This window comes from Saccostrea cucullata, unplaced genomic scaffold (genome assembly GCF_032062105.1).
Source record: "Saccostrea cucullata isolate Sc308-1 unplaced genomic scaffold, CSIRO_AGI_Scuc_v1 ctg377, whole genome shotgun sequence".
NCBI lineage: Eukaryota > Metazoa > Mollusca > Bivalvia > Ostreida > Ostreidae > Saccostrea > Saccostrea cuccullata.
In genome coordinates, this window is record NW_026924229.1 from 146,658 (window position 1) to 167,825 (window position 21,168).

At 33.0% G+C, this 21,168-nt stretch overlaps 1 protein-coding gene across 1 annotated transcript in view; it reads left to right on the forward strand.

Annotated features, from left to right (window-relative positions):
• LOC134265985 (protein-cysteine N-palmitoyltransferase HHAT-like) overlaps positions 1-21,168 on the forward strand; it is a 29,111-nt gene that overhangs the window by 5,624 nt on the left and 2,319 nt on the right. Inside the window, exons 3-20 of the mRNA XM_062748181.1 lie at positions 789-869; positions 1,342-1,516; positions 1,778-1,958; positions 2,408-2,525; positions 2,765-2,884; positions 3,550-3,606; positions 4,316-4,430; positions 4,570-4,651; positions 8,851-8,969; positions 9,246-9,310; positions 9,569-9,679; positions 9,797-9,991; positions 10,451-10,768; positions 11,058-11,377; positions 12,154-12,189; positions 12,359-12,560; positions 12,992-13,136; positions 19,493-19,608. Of these exons, the coding sequence (XP_062604165.1) occupies positions 789-869; positions 1,342-1,516; positions 1,778-1,958; positions 2,408-2,525; positions 2,765-2,884; positions 3,550-3,606; positions 4,316-4,430; positions 4,570-4,651; positions 8,851-8,969; positions 9,246-9,310; positions 9,569-9,679; positions 9,797-9,991; positions 10,451-10,768; positions 11,058-11,377; positions 12,154-12,189; positions 12,359-12,560; positions 12,992-13,136; positions 19,493-19,602 (2,550 nt within the window). The 3' untranslated portion in view covers positions 19,603-19,608. The remainder of the gene's footprint in view (positions 1-788; positions 870-1,341; positions 1,517-1,777; positions 1,959-2,407; positions 2,526-2,764; positions 2,885-3,549; positions 3,607-4,315; positions 4,431-4,569; positions 4,652-8,850; positions 8,970-9,245; positions 9,311-9,568; positions 9,680-9,796; positions 9,992-10,450; positions 10,769-11,057; positions 11,378-12,153; positions 12,190-12,358; positions 12,561-12,991; positions 13,137-19,492; positions 19,609-21,168) is intronic.

Sequence of the window (21,168 nt, forward strand, 5' to 3'; positions counted from 1 at the left end):
CTCACCTTAACAAAGTTGGAGAGAGTTTATTCTTGTGGGTAATCATGGATCATTATTAGTTATGGTCCAGATTCACATAAATACACAAATAACCAAAGAGAGTTTCCAGGTTCATGTAGCACAGTAATAAATACTTCATTCACTGGATTTCACTTGACACTCTAGCTGGTACATATTGGTTGACATTTGTGGGGCCTCAACCTCAAGTTGATTTAGACTATGTTTCTAATGAGGAAAGTTTATGAAATTGCAGAAATTAGAGGATTTAAAGTCTAACTGCTAATTTCCAATATTTTTGGAACCCCACTGCATAGTTTATCATAATCAGCAAGAAAAAAAAGGAAAAATCATTCAACTATGTGAAGAAATACCCAAGAAGAAATGGGGCCTCAATATCTCCATAAAGGATAGAATACGATTAAGAGAGTTTCCTTGGAGGATAACAGAATATTATACAAATTTAGCTAAAAACAAATACATGTTTATAGTAAATATGAAACTTATGTTATACCCCTGGGGTCAGTGTCGGTGAGAGGTTTAAGTTTTGAAGGATTTTTTCTCAAGCACTTCTATGCCATGTGTTGATCAAAGATAATGGATGATGATTGTAGGTGTTTATAGAATGTTTCTTTGTACCTAGTTAAGTTTCAGATTCTGCATTTTCAACAAAAGAATTACTTTTCTGATACTTCTGGAAGAAGTTAAAGTTTTTGAAGCAGTCTCAATTCCAAATCATGCAAGTGTCCACTTGTCCATTTTGAACTATACGTCTTTTTTTTTTTTTATAGTATCGTTTTTATGGAGAACAAGTGGTTAAAGCCTGTGTGGAGGGTGGAGCACATCACCTGGACATAAGTGGTGAACCTGCAGTAAGTAAAGTATTGGTAAAATGAAACAAGCATCTGTAGTAAGTAAAATATTGGTAAAATGAAACTAGCACCTGTAGTAATTTAATTGGTAAAATGAAACTAGCACCTGTAGTAAGTAAAATATTGGTAAAATGAAACTAGCACCTATAGAAAGTAAAGTATTGGTAAGGTGAAACAAGCACCTGTAGTAAGTAAAATATTGGTAAAATGAAACAAGCACCTGTAGTAAGTAAAGTATTGATAAAGTGAAACAAGCATCTTCAGTATGGAAAGTATTGGTAAAATGAAACTAGCACCTGTAGTAAGTAAAGTAAAGTAAAATGAAACAAGCAACTCTCAGACCTTGCTGCAAGTTATTATATTCAGTCATCTATGTTTTTATATGGTGTTGCAATGGTTACTAATGTGAAATTCCTTTAAAACGCAACTCCTTCTACAGTTTTGGTTTTTTTTTTTGCTAATTTACATAAAGTACATAGAAAAGATGCAGTTGAAGTATAATGGAGAAGCACAGAAGAGTGGTGTTTTTGTCATCAGTGCTTGTGGTTTTGATAGCATCCCTGCTGTTATTATAATCATAGATGGTTTTGTTTTTTGGCATTCAGAAGAGTGGTGTGTTTGTTTGCCTGAAAGGAAAAAATTTGAAGGTTTGAATCTCTAATAGATTATTAGTAAATTAGCATTCAGATTTTGAAATACATTTTGAAGTATGTAGTACATGTACCTGTTTGTATTAGAGAATTCAATTCAGTTAAAATTTTCAACACTGAATATTAAAAACATGTAACTGTACATATTACCAAATCAAATAGTACATCATTTACTTGTGTAGTTTCAAATAATTTATTGAATTGTTTGCATGTTTTGTACATTCAGGTCAAATTTAATATGTCAACCATTTTGTTAAGGTCAAATCAATGCCGTAGAGAGTTACCTAGAGATACATTCTGGTCCTCATGGGATGGCAGTGAACAATGGAACCCTGGAGTCGGCCATTTATGGATTTCTTCATGAAGGAGAACTGAAGTCAATCAGAAAGTCCTTGTTTCCAGAACCACTTCCTCCTGCCAAATATAAACTCCCTAAACGGTAGGCGATACTCTACTCTTCTGTGTACAAACTCCCGAAATGGTAGGCAATTCTCTACTCTTCTGTTTACAAACTCCCTAAACGGTATGACTCGTGACTCCTATTCAATGTGCAAACTCCCTAAATGGCATGAGTGACTTATTTCTTTTATGTTTTCCAAAACAGTACAAATTTCTCTGCTCTACTCTTACATGTATAAACTCTCTAACATAAACACATTCCCTGTACTTCTTATACAACATGTGATATACTATCTTAAATGGAAAACCTCTATCACCATGAGGGGTGCTCAAATGCAATAAATAAAATCTGCATGAAGATATATTTGTTAAGGATCAGAGATAAACATGTTTAGAAAAAAAACTTGTTATAGAGAGTAAGTACTTCAGTATTTAGAACTGAATTAATCTGTAGATTTTTATATGTGAATTTATATTTTTCTGATTTAGAGGGATGTTATTCACGAATGACATTAACAAGAAATGGACCGCCCCCTTCCTAGGGAGTGACAAGTCTGTAGTTTATAGATCACAACGGTTTAACTTTGCTGAGAGGAAAGAAAAACCTGTAAGACACTATAAATGACAGTTCTTCTGCGATTCAGAAACATAAAAAAAAAATATACCATATTTAGAGCAACTCTCATATTGATAATTACTCTAGACTATAGTGGTTTGCATTTATCAATACATGTGGATACATTGCTATATATATATATGGAAGTTTTAAAACATGTTGTACAATATCAGACATACTAACAGTTCAATTTGAATCAATTATAGTGACATTTTTTTTTGCCTTTGCAGATTCAATACCAGCCCTATATCTGCTACAACAGTCTGTTTACCGTGTTTGGATTGTTATGGTTTGGACTCTTGTTTTTTGTCATGAGTAAATTTAGTTTTACCAGGAAACTCTTCCTACGAGTAAGTAAGAAAATGCTTCAGAAAATCCTTTATACTTTTCATACTGCTTTCCCAGCATTAAGAAAACGTTTTTTATGTTAATAAGAATATTTGGATCATGATGAGCTCATTTTTAAAAATATTTAGTTAGACATGATACTGTATTTACATTGTGATGTATACATCACAATGCAACATAATGAAGTCGGGATTTGTTATGATGTCTAGTTAAGAAGATGGACTATTACTGTATACACATTACATTTAGCGGTGTATTCTATTTAGCGATTTTGGCGGTAAGCAGAGTCCGCTAATTCAAGTACATCGCTAAATGTCTTGTATACTAACTTTTATAACTAGCAAATTCAGAGAGCGCTAAATCAAATCTACGCTAACTTGTTGAAAATTGAATTTCCGCCAAATATCGTACACGCCAAATATTAATTGTAATACATTTACAGTATGCAATCTTTGTATGCATAAAATAATAGTTACTGGGGGAGGGCAGGGCCAGAAGTTGGCAAATAATAAGAAATGTAGGAGAGATATTATGCCAATTTTTTTTCAGAGAGAAAGTTTCCTGTGGCTTTAATTTACTTATACCAATACTTTAGTGGGTAGGTTTTCTCTGAAATATGTGTGCACTAAATTGTCTGTTTTACAGTATTTTTGTTTTTGTTTTTCAGTATTCTTCATTTTTTACTGGTGGATTATTTAAACCTGAAGGACCTTCCTTGAAGCAGGTTAGAATTCTTTCAATATTCTGATGTTATGTTGTTTGCAACTGACTACACTAGCTGCAGAAATGTAAATCATTTGCCTTACCCTCCATAATTCTAGACACATTTTGTAATAAATCTCTATATTTTATACACCTCCCAACCCTTTCTAATCGTCTTTACAAGCAAAAATTAGCTTGAATTAGAATTTTCTGCAATCCCCCAGACAATTCAAATCAAGCTAGTTTATCGCCTGTAGAGGCGACAATAAAAGGTTGAGAGGAGGATAAAATATACAGATTGGTTTAAGAATGTGTCTGAAATTAGGAGGTGAAAGGTAGATGGTTTACCAAAGTTGAAAAGTTGAGAAATTCTCTCAGTGCACAAAAAAATTGCACCATAAATTGCACATTTTTTGCATCATTGGGTCTGTAGCGTCAAAGACTAATATATAAAACCGTAATGCTGCAGTTCACTACACATGAGATATGCATTGTTAATTATAATATTTTCTCACTAGTATAAAAATTTGAATCCTCCTTGTCAATGAAGTGAAAAGAATTGAAATGTGAACATATATTTTTAGGCCTTTCAAAATCTGGCATCAGTACTCCTACCTGACTGAAATCATGATTGTACAACCTAAAATATTTGATTGGAAATTTTGATGACATACATGTACATGTATTTTATAAGAATCCCTTAAAACAAGAAGTTCCATTTTTGTCAACAGATTGAGACCTGTAGTTTCTCCATGACATTCGTCTCCAAAGGCTGGAAGAACAAGACAGACGAAGATCCACAGTCGCCGCCCGACACGGTGAAAATCACCAAGGTTACAGGTCCAGGTGAGTGGTGCAACAGCATAATTACATAGTGTCATGTTTATGTTGAACTCTCATTGTATATTCTTAAGGCATTAGGGAACCATAATCCTAGCTGCAATTTTCTAAAAATCAAAACATGTTATCAAGATATATTTTACAGAGGTTGGGTATGTGACAACTCCTATCTGTATGGTACAAGCTGCTGTCGTAGTGTTGAAGGAGACAGATAAACTCCCAGGAAAGTAAGTGACCATTGGTTGTATGGTTCTGATTTAAAAAAGCATATGTTGAATATCTACACAGATACATACATGTAATACAAAATAAATTTGGAATACTTTAGTTTCATCCTCATCTGTAATTACATATCTATAAATTCCTTTTGACCTTGGAATTAGATTTTTTTTACCCAGAATAAAAGTTAATTGATTTAACTTCATACATGGAATATCTTGAGTATTATGACTTCATTAGAACATGAATTTCAATTTTCCTAACTCAAGAGATTGAAGGTTAAACCCTGGTATCTTGATACACTGTTTCTTTGTAATGTGTATTTTCTTGACCTTATGTTTGAAATGTCAGTGTGTCTTAATTTAGAGGTTTCTTACTTTTAGCGTATTTTCTTGACCTTATATGTTTGAAATGTTAGTGTGTCTTAATTTAGAATTCCTTAATTTTGTGTATTTTCTTGACCCTAGGGGTGGAGTGCTTGCCCCCGGTGCTGCCTTCCAGGACACCACCCTTGTCCAGAGACTGTCAGAGAACAACATCAAGTTCCAGGAACTGGACGATTAAGAACTCTAGCAGCTTCCCTGTGCCATCAATACAATATTAATCCGCTGCTTTGTTGTTTTTATTGGGACAGGTGCTTGATCTTTATACAGTCACACAGTTATATCTTTGAAATATTAGACAAAATATTAGACATTTGATTCATCAACTTAGTCTTCACTTGTTAGAGTATTTTATGTCTCTATTTTGGATGGTAATTAAAATACAGAAAATCCATACAGATATACAGTGTACTGTATATGTTTGTTTAATTTTAAGTAATATCTGTTAAATTATTTCTGGATAAATTTACTTTATTTGTGATATATATATGTACATGTAATGAAATCATGACATAGTTTTTTTCGTTTAAAATTATTTTGATTATAGCTCTCTGTTTTTTGATGATTAGAAAATATACCAAAGAATGTGTATATACCTTACATATAGATTTATACATGTAAATAACTTCAAATGTTCTATGTATGGTCATGCAGGGTGGTGGAAAACATTATGATCATAGTTTTACATCAACATGATCAATATTAAAGATGGTTAGGCACAAAATGCACAAAAGTGAAATGGGATCAAATTAATCTAATGATATAAAGAAGAATATTGAGCATCATGCATTTTTTTCAATTCTTCTTTTTATATTTTTAATTTTTTCATGTTGCTTATCATTATTTTCATTTAAATGTTCTACAATTTCGCTTACATGTACTTTTACAAATGCACTGATTCCATAGTGTTTTCTATAATGAAAAAGTTGGGGCAAATGCCTAGAAAAGAAAGTTTCCAATAAATGTACATTGTGTTCATCTAATAATAAAGCTGAATACTCATGTTTGAAATCCATACTTTTGCTGATCAAAAACTTGTATGTATTTTAAAACCTAATTGTTCAAGATTGATGAAAGATTTTACTCATACATACATGTACTAATAATGGATATACATGTACATGTATAGGAAGAATAGTTTTTAATCTGGATTTTGTAATTTGACTGTTTATTGTTAAAATTCTTGTTTAACACAAAGCATTAAAGCCTCCCTTGGTTGCCAGCATCATGCAAATTTTGATTTGTGTATGTTGCAACTACAAAGTACTTTGTGTCAGTAAAATTGCATGCATAAGTATTTATTTTTTCTTATATTTTTCTATTTAATGCAGTTCTTCAATAAATTGTTATGCTTATTTTTGCAAAGATATACAATTGTTAACAAAACTGTACTTTCAGCTGAAGATAAATTATTCTGCATTTATTTTTTATTTTTTCTTTTGGAGGAGGTGGGTGGCTCCTCATGTAATTTCAAATATGTCCATTGTATGGTGTCCAGATAGCTCAGTTGACAGAGCATCTGAATGGAGATTCAGGGGATTCCATGTTTGAATTCTTGTTTGGTCTGTCCAATGATTAATTCCAGGACCATTTTAAGGCATTCCACATAAAAATATGTCATGATATTGACAGATGAAAGACTTGTCAGAGAAGAGTTTGAGTTGGTGTCTTTGGGTTCAATATTCAGGGGCCTGCATGGCAACCGGGTCCATATAATCCAGGCCTGATCCATTTTCTCCTTTCTGATTACAATATGTATAGTTAATCATTCATCAGGCTTACCATGCTACAAATACAATAAAACATTGGGTGCAATTGTTTTAGTAAAGTGCAATGATGCCCTAAAAGCCTTACACTGTATTGAAAAAGAAGAAGAATGAACTTTATCAGAGCATAGACCTAAATTGAGGTATATATCCAGGGATCAGATCACCCGAGGGGCACAAGTAGCATGTTTATAGATAAAAAAAAATCCCTTTTGTACAGATAGTAGCAGTCCAATTTTTTTTTTTACTAATTATTAATAAATAAGGAAAAATTACATGTAAATGACATAGTGTAGATACATTTCTGATGTTTTAGTTTTTGGGAAAAATTTAAATTCGCGGGAAAACTCTTCAGTTTTGGAGATAGAAAGTTTCTATTGTAAAATGAAAGTAGAAAAATAAGGCATGATCTGCATAAAGTAATAAACAGATAATTTCCATTAGGGGGTTTTTTTCCTAATGGAAAGTAAAGGCTCGCATCCAAGCTCAACTCGGGGGATGCTCGGATGATCAAGTCAGAGGTACGTAAACATTTAAAAGAAAAAAACACAGGCCAGGGTGAAAATCCTTGATGTCAATCGTATGATATGGTTAAAATCAATGGAAGTGGTGACTTCTAATTAGGTATAAAATGTTAAGGTGACGTGCCAAAATTTAACAGAAAGTCTAGAGGGAACAAGTTCAGTCATGAGTGTGCTTAGGCCCTAATACATCTTGTCTTGAATAGTGGGTCAGTCTTCATAGTTGGATCCACAATTTTCAAAAGTTATGTCCTCCCTTGGCTGTCATCTTAGGGGATAAACCCATAGAATCCTCACAGTAGCCCTTGTAGTTTTCAGGTGTAACTTTGTCATTTGACTGCGAAAATTTGTTGCATAGTGTAATACTGATCAGAAGACCAGTACAATCACTAGATTTAGCTACGTAGCTTGATTTACCTACATAGCTTTATTTACTTACCTGAGGTAGCTTTATTTAGCTACCAACTCAATTTATTTCTATAAAAAATCATATTTCTCAGGGTGTGCGGAATATATCCTTTTGATGCAGTGATCATTTTCAACTTTGAACTCATCTGAAAACAACTCTGAGGAAAAAAAACATTCTTGAAGAAATGTCTTTTTCTGCGCAATTGCAATCAAAGTTCTGAAAGTTTTGGGGCTATGTATGACAGTTAGAACAGTTACTCATTGAATGAAATGACAAAGAAGTCCAGTTCCGGTTAACTCGATAATAGGTCAGTATTCATTCAGCACAATGTGAAGTAATCATACTCAGTCATGCCTCACCGCACGCGTGAGAGAGAAGACAGTAATCAAACAATGGAATTACATGTTTTGCTCTAAATTGTCCAAATGCAGCAATGTTTAAATTATCTCTGCTTTGGATTGTTTTTATAAACCTCCCTAGTATGAATATCAATAGTCTCTTAATTGCGATTTTTTGTCTCTTTAAATAAAAAATAAAATTTTGAAAAGTTACATTGAAATAGCTAAATAAAGCTACCTGAGGTAGGTAGATAAAGTTACGTAGGTAATTCTACCTACGTAGCTAAATCTAGTGATTGTACTGGACCTGCTGATATTGCCCCATGTTGGGGCTACGCACACATCCAAAGAAAATAATTTAAACACAGTGGATTCATCACAGCCCACCCAAATGTTTGGTAGCATAAAGAGGAGAAATGTTGTTTCTTTCCCTTTTGACCTTTTGGTAGACTACGCAAAGGGACACAACTTTTGTAAAGTGTGGATTGGTCTATAAGATCGAGCCCGGTATGATGAATATAACAAAAATCAAGCAAACAAATTGATCTGTGAACAGGACTAAAACATTGACCCCTGAAAACAACAGGGATGGTACACACATCTGATCTTTGTTTCAATCATGTTCATTGATACATTCCTGTGTGTATGTGTGTGTGTGGGGGGGGTGTTGTCCATTGGTAGAACTTTTCTCTAGAAAGCAGGTGCCCAAAGTAATAAGTAAATTAGGTTGATGGTGTTGTTTATTTCCTTTATTGTGTATATTTTTTATGAACTTTCTCTCCAGCAGCAGTGTAATGTCCAGGAGATCTCGGATCCACCCCTTGCCCTGGCGCGAGGTCCAGTTCTACCGTGGGGTACACATAAGTGTTGTTGTATATATCACCTGGCTGGTCTACAGAGCATCTAGAGGTAACATCTGAATCTGATAAATATGACCAAAGCTAATGCTTCAAAAATTTTATTCAGCGGTGAAAAATTTCAGGATTATTTAGTGTACTTGGCAATCTATTATTTACTTGTGTGTACATGTTAATTTAAGTCAAATTTTTCTATTTGTCATATATATTTCTGAATCTGCAAAACTGATGAGGTAGACTTGGTCTTTTACAATTATCTTTTTTAAATATAATATACATTGTTTTATATATAATCAATGCTTTGTTTGTTTATTCTTGTTTAATATAGAATACGATGGAGCTCTGAATATTTACGCCTTTGAGCCAGGGTGGAAGTGGATTGGAGCTGACAAAGTAATTTGATTTAATAGAAATCAATTGCTGATAAAATATAACATTGTGATACACATTTAGCAATGAAAGATACCAAAAATAGAAGAAAAAAACATATACGTTGAAAACTCACTATAAATATTAATTATATATACTTTAAAATGGCAGATCATAATTTACAACTGACTTGAAAGTGCAATCAAAACACTACCCGGTAATTATAAAATAAATATTTCTCCACATTCTAAAATAGGACATTTAATTTTACCTCTTTTCCAGGATGTGTCTAACTATGAGTGGCATTACTTTTACAACTGGTTCTGGGTGGTCTTGCCTTTTTATGTCGGTCATGTGGCATTATCAAAAATCATAGAATGGAACTTTATAGAGGTAATTAATTTTGAGCTACAAAATGCTCATTTGATATTTCAACTCATTAAAATGTTCAAATTTTTGGTTGAGTTACCTCTCTTTGAACACACATTGCATTATATTTTTTTTTTACAGATGAGAAGATGGGTGGATCTAACCTACTCGTGTGGTGTTCTCCTGTATCTGATGGGATGGAGGACCATTGTTTTGTTTACATGTCATTGTTTGTTCATGTTTTTCATCTCCTTCTCCCAATCATTCTCAGTTGTATGGATTACCTCCCTTGCCCTCCTCATGACACTTAATGTGGACTACACTTACTCCCTTATGGTATGTCATCAAATTTTGGTGTAAAAATATAAACCAACTTTATTACCGGTTCTTTAAAAAGCAGGCTTTGTAGTTTAGCTGCTTTGGTACCAACATCAATGCACTTATTCATGAATGCTGCTATAAACAAATCGTTTACATGTATAATTACAATACACTTTCCAGACCTGTGTAACACTAATTCATGATTACCAACAATTCCATCCCCAGTGATTTTCACTAAGTTTTGAACATGCTATTTTATGTACACATACAATATTTAAACTTTTTCTTGAGAAAATAAAATAACGAAACAAAAAAACCCCTTCATATTATGAAGGTTTTTTTGTTTCGTTATTTTATTATAAAGACTTTTGAAAAAAAAAAAACCAAACAAACAAAAGTCATGTTAAAGTTATTTTAGATTTTTTATTTATAAGACATTTTCTTTAAACTAGAAACATTTTTTATCTGCTTTAGCGTGACTGGTGTTGTCAGGAGAGGGATGGGGAGTTTTATCTGATGGTGTACACTCTGGCTCTCACTCACCTCCGCTACACCAGCTTCTGTCTGGAAAAATGTCTCCATGACAACAAAGGTCAGGCAGAATCCAGTAAAGGTCAAGATCATTCAAATTCTTACAGCAGTGGATCACAGAATGAAGGACCCAACCCCTCTGTCGACATCGGGACCCCAAGAGTCTGTGGGGAGGGGTTTATAGATATGATGTTTTATGTGTTCTACCTGCCACTCTTTTTCACGGGACCACTGTTGACTTTCAACTCTTTTAAAAAACAGGTAGGTACAGATATGCTTTGATTTTGCATCATTATAACTGTAAATAATTTTAAGTTATAAATATATTACCGGTAAATATTGGTGGGAAATGAAAACCACTTTGCTGAAAGCATCTATTCATTGTAAGCAGGTTTGCTATAAACATGTTTTACTGTAAAGTGAAATGTGATTTCTTTTTTGCATTGATCCTATCAAGTGTAGAAGTAAAAATTTTTGATTTATTGAATGACAATTGTTAGTCTCACATAGACATATTCTACAATGCATATCTTATTTTCTTATTTTTCAGGTGAACAATTTCTACAAGTCAGATTCCAGCAGTCTGCCTTATTTATTTCTGAACGTATTGAGATTCCTTTTCTGGGGAGCAGTAAATGAATTCCTCCTTCACTTTCTGTATTTCAATGCCATTCAGCAGAACAATGCCCTGATGAACCGCTTGGACCTCTGGACCCTGGCTGGAGTCGGCTACTGGAACGGCCAGTTCTTCATGAATAAGTACACAGTTCTGTACGGAGTGCCGGCCAGTGTGGCTCGCCTGGAAAAGCTGGATCCTCCCCCCGGTCCTAGATGTGTGGCCTACATCTACACCTACTCTGAAATGTGGAAGTGAGTGTCAGAGATGGTTTTTAGCTTACCTAGACCAAATGTTTGAGTGAGATTTTCTGACCACCTGTCCTACATTGTCTGTCTGTCCATTGTTTAGCCTTATACATTTTCATCTTCTTCTCAAGAAATACTTTTCCAAGTGAAAACTTGCCAAACTTGCCACAAAGCTTTCCTTGGGTAAAAGGTATTTAAATTTGTTCAAATGAAGGATCATGCTCTCTTTCAAGGGGAGATAATCAAGAAAAAGAATACTCCACTGAAACTTATATGAAAACTTTTCATCTTGTAAATTTTGTTTCATGAACATTGCTAAGGAAATCAAAAGGTAATATCCCAGTCATAAGTGAATTTTGCCAAGAATCAAAGGCATTTATAAGACGTACACAATACGACTAAGATCTATATGTTTTTTTTTAAAATGAGATATCATTCAAATGATTGTTTTAAATGCTTTAGGCAAAAAAAAAAATTAATTTCTTGGTTCTCAGGCCCTCCCTCATCTCTTCCAAGGGTGCCTCATTGACCCTTTTTATTGCTAAATCAATAAAATATAAACATCAAATCACCTCCCTCATCATTTTTTGAGGTTTTGTACAATGTAAAAGCTGCCTCATCATGTTTTGGGGGCAATAAAAAAGAAAAAAAAATGCCTCCCTCCCTCATCATATTTCTTGAAAAAAGGCCTGAGAACCAAGTATTTAACTTTGCATGGCCTTAGTTTTACAAATGTGTAATAGGATTTGATATATGAAATTTTTTTTGTTATTTGTTACTAGATACTTTGACAGAGGAATGTACAGTTTTATAAAAAGGTAATCTATTTTTTCTAATATATACATGTACATGTATGTATTTTTAAAAAAATGTACATATCAGCAAATTTAGCATTTATTTTCAAATTGATAGTATGTTTGTTATATATTACTGATAAAAAATATATTTTTCATCATTTTAATCTATTTGATTGTTTTCCATATTTAGATACATTTTCTTCCCTCTGGGTGGATCTGAGAGTGGTGTAGTGCGTAAGACATTGGCTTCTGTGGCCTGTTTTGTATTTGTTTATGTGTGGCATGGCTCCGAGTATTATGTGTTTTTGTGGACGCTTTTTAATTTCCTTGGTGTGATTGTGGAGAGAATTGCCCAGGGAGTTCTGGAAATTCCATCTGTGATAAATGTTCAGGTATGAGACTTCTTAGAAAACTATTGTGATATTGCTTTCCATTATAAAATAGAAATTGAAAAAAAGGTTTTTGGATTTTAAATACAGTTGAACTTTGTTATCTTGAAAATGAATATCTCAAATACCATGGATATATGTATGTAGAAATGCTAAAATAGACCTAACCTGGTCTTTTTTAAGTATTTTACCCTGAATATCTCAAATCTTTGGATGTCTCAAAGGGTTTTTTTGTCTCATCAAGTTCGAGATAACAACGTTTAACTGTAGTTTTTGACCACCTTTGAACAAAATATTCTTCAAACAACTGGTAAAACATTGATAATTTTTCAAATATTTCTACAGAATTTATCACAAATGCAGGTTAGGGTTCAAATTTAAATTGTTGGATAAATATCTGTTTTTATAGTTTGATTCTTCCATAACTATTGTAGAGAAGGTATCTAACAAAGGAGTGGATCCGGCGATTGTACGGATTCCTGAGCGTTCCGCTGTTTCTGATGTCAGCCATCACTGCCTTCTGTTTCTTTGGTGGAAGCTCAGTGGGTCACATATTCTACAGCAGGTATATTTCATCAGGTGTGTGGATTTTAAATAATTAACAAAGTTATTAATTAGAATCATTCTCAGGAATACTAAGATTCCATGCTGATTCTTGCCTCATCCCGAATTATTTTCAAAAAGCAGTGAAGAAGGAAAAATATACAATGGGGTTGGATTTTTCTTTTCTTTGATAAATCTTCCTGAAGAAAATTATATGTACATAAAATAAAGAGAACAGGTTGACCAAACAATAAAAAGTACATGGTATTTGAAGAACAAATGTGTGGGGGTGAATTTTGCAAAGTTTCTCTAATTATGAATTTATTTAACCCCAAGTAAACACTCAGTTTATGTGTTATTTCCTAACAGAGCCAGGAATAAGTACTTGTCCACTCATGATAGGGAATAATGCTAAAAATAAAATGGAGCCAATATTTCTATGAATTTGTAATACTATAAACAGTAAAACATGTATACATGTATAAGTGCCAGGGATGGGCTTCGTTATAAACGTAATTCATTATATCCATTAAGTGTTCACTTCAATATAATATAAAGACACGGGGAATGAAGATCACTTCGCTGTGAGTGTTCATTTATTATAAGCGTATTTGCTATAAGCATGATTAACTGTACATGTAATTTAATCTCTCCTCAGAGGCCATGCATGCAGTGTAATCTAAAGCATTCCTCACTTTACTCCTATTGGGTATTTTTGGATTCTAAATACATTTTTCGTTGAAAGCGAATCATTGACATTTGCTAGATCAGTTACCATAAACTGACTTCAAGAAATTAAGTTAAACTAAGTTTACACATGCTTCCCAGTTTTATGGCATGATTTTAATTAAATGCCATTAAAATCACTAAAAAAAACAGAGACTGACAGAGAAAAACAAGCAAGCTTTAAAAAAAATCATAATTGAAAAACCTCATTTGATTTTCACTTCAACATTGACATTATTCAAACTAACATCAATTTATTGTCAAGAGACAAATGTGGTAATTTTAGTTTTTTTAATGAGTGCTCTGCATTTTTCACACAATTTAATCAATGTCAAATGCTGCCATTCTGAGAAGAAAATGACTCCCTAACTTCAGCTTCTATGTTATCAGAATAATGGTTTCGTTGACTTTGGGATAGAATTTCTCTTCCCAGGGGACCGCTAGGTTTATTGACACGATATCACTCAAGTGCTCAAGTCAAGGTCAAACATTCCCGCTACTGGTACATGTATATGTATATTTATATTTTTGTTTATTTAAGGCATAAACTTGCACTTATAAATCAGTTTGTTCAATGACCAGGAAGTTGACATGATCGTGAATTATTGATAACGGCCATAAGTGCTGATACACCCCGAGTATTGGTAAGGATATATGGAGGCTTAATGGATGTATTACTGACACTAGGTCACGAATCAGTGTTAATTATGTCCCAGCCTTACTGTGTAAACTGTAATTATGTCAAGATTCTGCAGGATTCAGATTCACTGTTAGATATAGCTGGATATTAGTAGCCTAGTAACCTTGCTACTTAATTTGGTTTTGTTTTTATGTTATCAACTTAAAAAGAGTAAATATCTCGCAGACATACAGGCAAGCTTGGAAAGAGAAAATATCTTACAGGTAAAAAACAGTTATCCCATGGACAAACGCGCAAATTAAAGAAACCAAATATTTTATGGACATCTAACATTACGATAGCTTAAAAAGAAAACTGCTAGCAATTGCTATTTCTTTGAATAGCTGAATAAGGACTTAATATCCATTGCATGCAAGTCCAGTTAAAAGACCCAGGTCTATACTTTACAACGTCCCCCCCCCCCCCCCCCCCCCCCCCCTAAAAAAAAAACACAAAAAAAACAAACTTCATATTAGGAATTGATCCCTACGTCGCTAGTTCAAATCCCACTGTGAGATGTGGAGACCCATCCTTCGGATGAGACCAAATAAACGGAGGTCCCGTGTCACAGTAGGTGCTGGCACAAAAAAGATCCCTCCCTGCTCAATGGCCCCAAGTGTCGAGTATAGGACAAAATTTGCAGCTCTTCAGTTGGTGGTATCTCCATATGAGTGAAAAATTCTTGAGAGGGAAGTTAAACAACATACAAACAAACAAAGCAAACAAAATGACAAGATTAAAATGTGAAGTGCTTTCTTTTATCAGGAATACAGTCCCATTGGCCTCTTGTTTTTGTTTTGCTTTTATTTTTTTCACTTTTATTTCCTAACTAAAAGGATGGACAACCTATGTCTTACAGAACAGGTCAGTTAACTCTGTTTTCAATGAATTGTTCTTTCATATGTATTTTTTTCCCTCTCCAAAAAAAGTATCAGTGTTTATTTCTAATTGATCAAAGTATTAAGGATTTAGAATGGGTCATTCCAGATACTTGTGGCAGTTCAGATTTAAGAGAAAGAAATAGCTTAACCTGTCAAGTTTAGTTACTAAACCTTGCCATTTCCTCGGATTTCTTTCGTTATAATACACACCATCATTAACTTGATATCAGAGTTTATTATTCACAGAGGACTTTCACCTTCTTTAATTGTGTATCAGAAACGTGCAACCATGCACCAACCATTTAATCAATGAGAATCAATACAGGCTTCTCAGATTCAAATCTCGCTGTAAATGAAACCATTTTCTGACATCTTGTAAACACGATTTGAGGAGATTTCTTGCTTTGGACTATGCCAACTTTGTATTTTAGATTATAGATTAATTTCAACTGTTATTTTATTCGCCTAATTTTAAAAAAATATTAATTTGCAAAATTATATTTTTATCTAAGTCATTTTTTCTGTAAAACTAAAATCGGACCCTAAATACAAGAGCACTCCTATTTGTATCTCTATCTCTCTCTTGCCCCCCCCCCCCCCTGCCCTTTTTCTCCCTAGCATTTACACCCATCTTCAGGTTGAATTGAAGAAAGATTTATTTTGTATTTTATACTCACTGAGAAATTTAACCCTTTCATTAATTCACTCTTGTTTTTGATCAATAATTTTTTTTCCCAACTTTTACAAGATAAATTGTCAAAATGATGTGACACAATGGCCCAGCTATCCCCTTTTAAGTGTAAATATTATAATGACAGTTTTTCTAAATTAAAATTTTGTTTTTGTTCTATCTTTGATTTCTTTCTAATATGAAAATTTATTGCAGTGAAATTGAAAATATTTGATGAATTTTTCAATTGTTTAGTCTGAAATAGAAAATCTTAGGACATTGAAATTAAATGGGAAAAAAAATGATCAGTAATTTCAAAGAGAAGGATCAAAGTCAGTTTATCAAAACTTAAATAATAGGTACATCTGGTGAGGATGAGATTTTTTCATTAAAACTATACTTCATTCCATGCTGGGATACTGTAGGTTTGTAATTTCCCATATTGATTTTATGTTCATCAAAAGATCTTTAGATGCATTGCTTATGTAGCGTGGCTAATTTTCTCGATTTACAATACAGCGCGTTTGATATATCTCATCATTAAAGTGTTATTATCTCCCTTTTTAAGGTCGCATCGATCCTTTTTTTCTCAGTATAACAGACTTTTGTGAAGACACATATATCTTTGGGTCTTTGAAGTCGTGGGGTGAACAAACTACAATGTCTCTGCAGCCGTCCTATTTGGGGAGGGGAAATATCTCGATCAGTTTCGTCGTAGATCATTCAGATCTCGTGTGAATGGTCTCTCCCTTGATGTTTATTTTTCACACAAGAACAGCATGCTCTGAACCTTTGTGTAAATGTCACACTTCTGATCCTGAACAAAGAATTAGCCTATCCTTTCCACGAGAATTTGGTATAACTTAACCATTTAAAGTTGTCAGTGCTCGATTATATGTTATAGTATCCTATGAATAGAAAGTCACATTTTATTTCTGGAGAGCTTTTTTAGGTGAACTGTTTTGCACTTGCTGTCTGTATTTATTGAAGGCTTCAAGTGAAATATTTCCAGATTGAATTAAATATTATAGAAATATCCAAATTGTGTAGCTATACTTTTAAAATTGGATGATTGACTCTACTTTCCAGAAAAATATGTAGCATTTAAATGCTTAAATCTTAGTGCATTAAACTTTTTCAGGCTTTAAATATTTTAACAAACTTAATTTCTAAAATACTAATTTATGTAAAGATTCAACTTTTTTCTGTTATCAACCCCTACTTTACCCTAATTTTTAGCTCACCTGAGCTAAAGTCAATATCTGATTCTGCTTCCTTTAGCCAGTGTGCTCAGGTGAGCTATGTGGCATAAAGTGGGCCTCTTTTTTTTAAATCCATTTAACAGTGTACCAAAAGGGAAAAAAAAAAACAGGGATGGGACACTGAAATAGCATGGAAGAAATATAAAGAGCAGCTTACTATGGCAAAAAATAAAAATTAATTGTTATGATTAGGTGACTGGAATAGAATAATTTTTAATTAAATTACTAAGCAGTTTTGAGAAGTAAGTTTTAGAGTCATGAAAGTCTAAAACTATTGAGATTTAAGGAAAACACAGCAACAAAATTGCCAGAAAGAGGATAAAAATTGATAAAATGACTTTTATGGTTCACCAGTAATAATTGTCTAACAACTGATTTCAAAGAGGAAGCAATTACTATTCTATTTTGGTATTACAATGTGCCATACTAAATTCTAAATTCAAGAGTTCCAGAAATTATTAGCACTATATATATATATATATATATATACATGTACAAAAAAAACATGTACTTTGATTTGCTGTTATTATTAGTGAATATTCATTCATTCATTCATTCTGTCTTTATTTCCTCTCGTAGGAGATTGCATGAATATGAACACATTAAATTATGTAAACATCACAAAAGAAAAAAAATAGGAAAAACAATTACAGATCAAATTAGAGAGAAAAGACAAATATGTACATTAGATTACAATAGGAAAGAACAAGGTTGCTGACTAGAGCAATATACGAGGTAAAAAAAAAAGAACAAAGTTGCCAACAGAATGCATAATAATGTCCAAATAAATAAAGACAGCTAGGAAATTTATTTCAGGAAATTGATTAAGAAATGCTAATCAGAAGTGAAAAATATAGATATTTTATGTAATGTAATTTATAGTGTTACAAATTTGCATGCTGATTTACTGATATAAATTTGCTCCCATTGTGTTGATAGAATTACATTGGAACTTCAATTAGTTTCATTATGTTTACAATGATGATGAAGTAAATAAGTAATACAGTTGTTTATATGTTAATTATGTTCCCCAAACGAAGTTGGGGAACATATTGTTTTTACTCTGTTTCTTCTTCTTCTTCTTATTATTATTATTTTTCTTCTTCTTCTTCTTCCTGGAACTTTTTTGTACGGGAATGATCTTGTAAACTGTTCGTCCGATGTAGGTAAAACCTTTTTAGGGTTAGTAGACATGTTATGTAGATTTGCGGAATCAAGGTCATTTTGCGCGCACGTGCTTGCAAGAGCGTGCACGTGCAACACGTGAAATGACCAATATAGTAGATATAGCCACAACTGTTCTATTTTTAGATGAAATGCTTTGAAACTCATAATGTGAGGATATATTAGTAGTATAGACATGACGACATGGTGAAAATAGCAAGATCTCACGCGCATGCACGTGCACTTCGCTCTGATTGGCTGCAACTAAAAATATCTTTCTTGTTGTTTAAATCCTTTGAAATTTTGAACATTGCATTAGGATATCCTACAACATGAAATAAAGCAATTATCATGAAAACACGTGCATGCACGTGCGTTGCAATCTGATTGGCTGAAACTTTAAACAGCTATAACTCCCTTGGTTTTCAACCAAACAGGATGGAATTTGGAACATAGATAGATATAATGGACTTCTACAAGTAGGTATGGTCACCATGCACATGCATACACATGCGTGTACATGTGCTGCAATCTGATTGGCTGAAAGTTTAAACAGCTATTACTCCCTTAGTTTTCACCCAAACGGGGTGGAATGTAGAACATAGATAGATGTAATGGACTTCTACAAGAAGGTATGGTCACCATGCTCATGTATACACGTGCGTGCACGTGAATTGAGTAAAATCAAACATACACTTGAATGAGTGTATTTTTTAAATAATTTTGGATTAAATACTTTAATATTCAGTGTATTAAAAATATAGATTGTGTAGACAATATGATATGGTCATGCAAATGCATTCACATGTGCACGCGTGCAATGCTAAAGTTTAAATGATTTTTGTACACTTCTTTGTAAATGTTGTTAAAATCTCAGATGCATAGAGTTTGTCTTATTTAATGAAGCTTACAGGGAATATGGCACCAAAAGGTAAGCGTTTAACATTGTTTATATGTTACAATTAGCACTAGTTCAATTTGTCATTGTAGCTTATAACTTTTCTTTCCAGGGAATTTCCAGGCCTTAGCAACTGTTTACGCAATCTTATATTGCTGTGTGCAGTCTAGCATGGAAATAAAGCGCAACTCACATGCCAAGGACTGTTCAAAGGAAAGCTGAAATTAGGTAAAACTAATGTGTGTTATCAGCTAAATAACCAACATTGTAACTAATGAAAATAACCAGCAAATTAACTAAAATAATTAACCAACAAACTGTAACTAACTAATTAACGAGATAACCAGTTACCTGAGCTCACGTACCAGCTAAAAATTAGCTAATTTTGAATTTAAGGGATTTAAAAATACGATATTCCTTTATATTTCAAGACTACCCAGTTTACTTGTTTTTCAATAAAAAGTGGGGACATATTGTACATGCTCTTAAAAAAGCGGGCTTCATATTTTAGCAGCTTTGGCACAGACTTTATGGGCTAATTCATGAGTAATGCTAAAAAAAATCATCTAAAAGTAATACACATGTACATACAGTGTGGAAGAGTGTAGCACTAATTCATGAAGAAGCCAAGAACTCAAAACACGATGATTTACGGTAGCTAAATTTTGATTGCGCCAATTTATGTTCACATAGAGTATTAATGTCTAGTACCAAAGTGTTAAAAAATATCCCTTGTATGTTTATGAATGTGATGTACAGGAAAAATCAGGAAAGTAATAAGCAACAGATCAAGACAAAATTAATTATTTCTTGAATTTCCTGTGTCCATTTTTTATTAGTAACAATTTGCATCTTTTGGAGACAAAGTTACAGAAAAATTATTATAGTACAAAATTAATGTCTGTAATTTTTGTGATATGAAACTTTTTTCCCCATCACTTTATCCATTCTAGTAAAAGTGCAACTGTACTAAGCTTGTGTGAAGAGCAATTCAGGGAAAAGGTTAATATGGCCAACGTAAACGTTTTGAAGATAGCTGTTATTTCGAAAGAAACATTAATTTGTATTGTCATTAATGGCTTAAGTAACCAATGACAACGATTGACTGCAACCAATTAAAACAAACATTACATCAGTCTTACTCTTAGGAACTGAATAACTATTGGTAATCAGTTCTGTTAGCTTTTTTTTCCTATGAAAAATGTATGAAAGATGTAATAGTGGATGAAGAGTGATAAAAAATGACTTAATTACATCATTATTATGCAACCAATATCATCAGCTTAAGTGCCATCTATCTAATAACCTGCGAACTTTTTAATTATTCATTAACTTTCAATATATAATTAGTGATGCGACAACATTGAGGCAGTGAAAGGAAACAAGGCTTTAACAAATATATACCGGTCCCTACATAAACAAAATAACGTGTTAGAGGCTTGGCTTGTGAAGTCTATATTTACAAGCTTTATTCTGTCCAGTGGATAACCAGTGAACAAGTACACGGGTAACCAGTAGTAAATATATCACTGATTTAACCGTCTGTATGTCTGTCTGTCTTGTCTCTGTTTTCTATCTGTTATTATTAAGCCTTTTTATGGAGCAAAGACTAATGATGACTTCATAGTATAAGTGATATCATCAGCATAATCCATAAAGGCATTATTCCTTCTTTTTTCCTCTTCAGTCAAATGACAAAATTTCCACACTTCAGCCCTTAAGGGATTAAATCTGTATCACGTTTAGTCATCTGATTGATATTGTATCAAGTCTCTAGAGGTTTAAAAG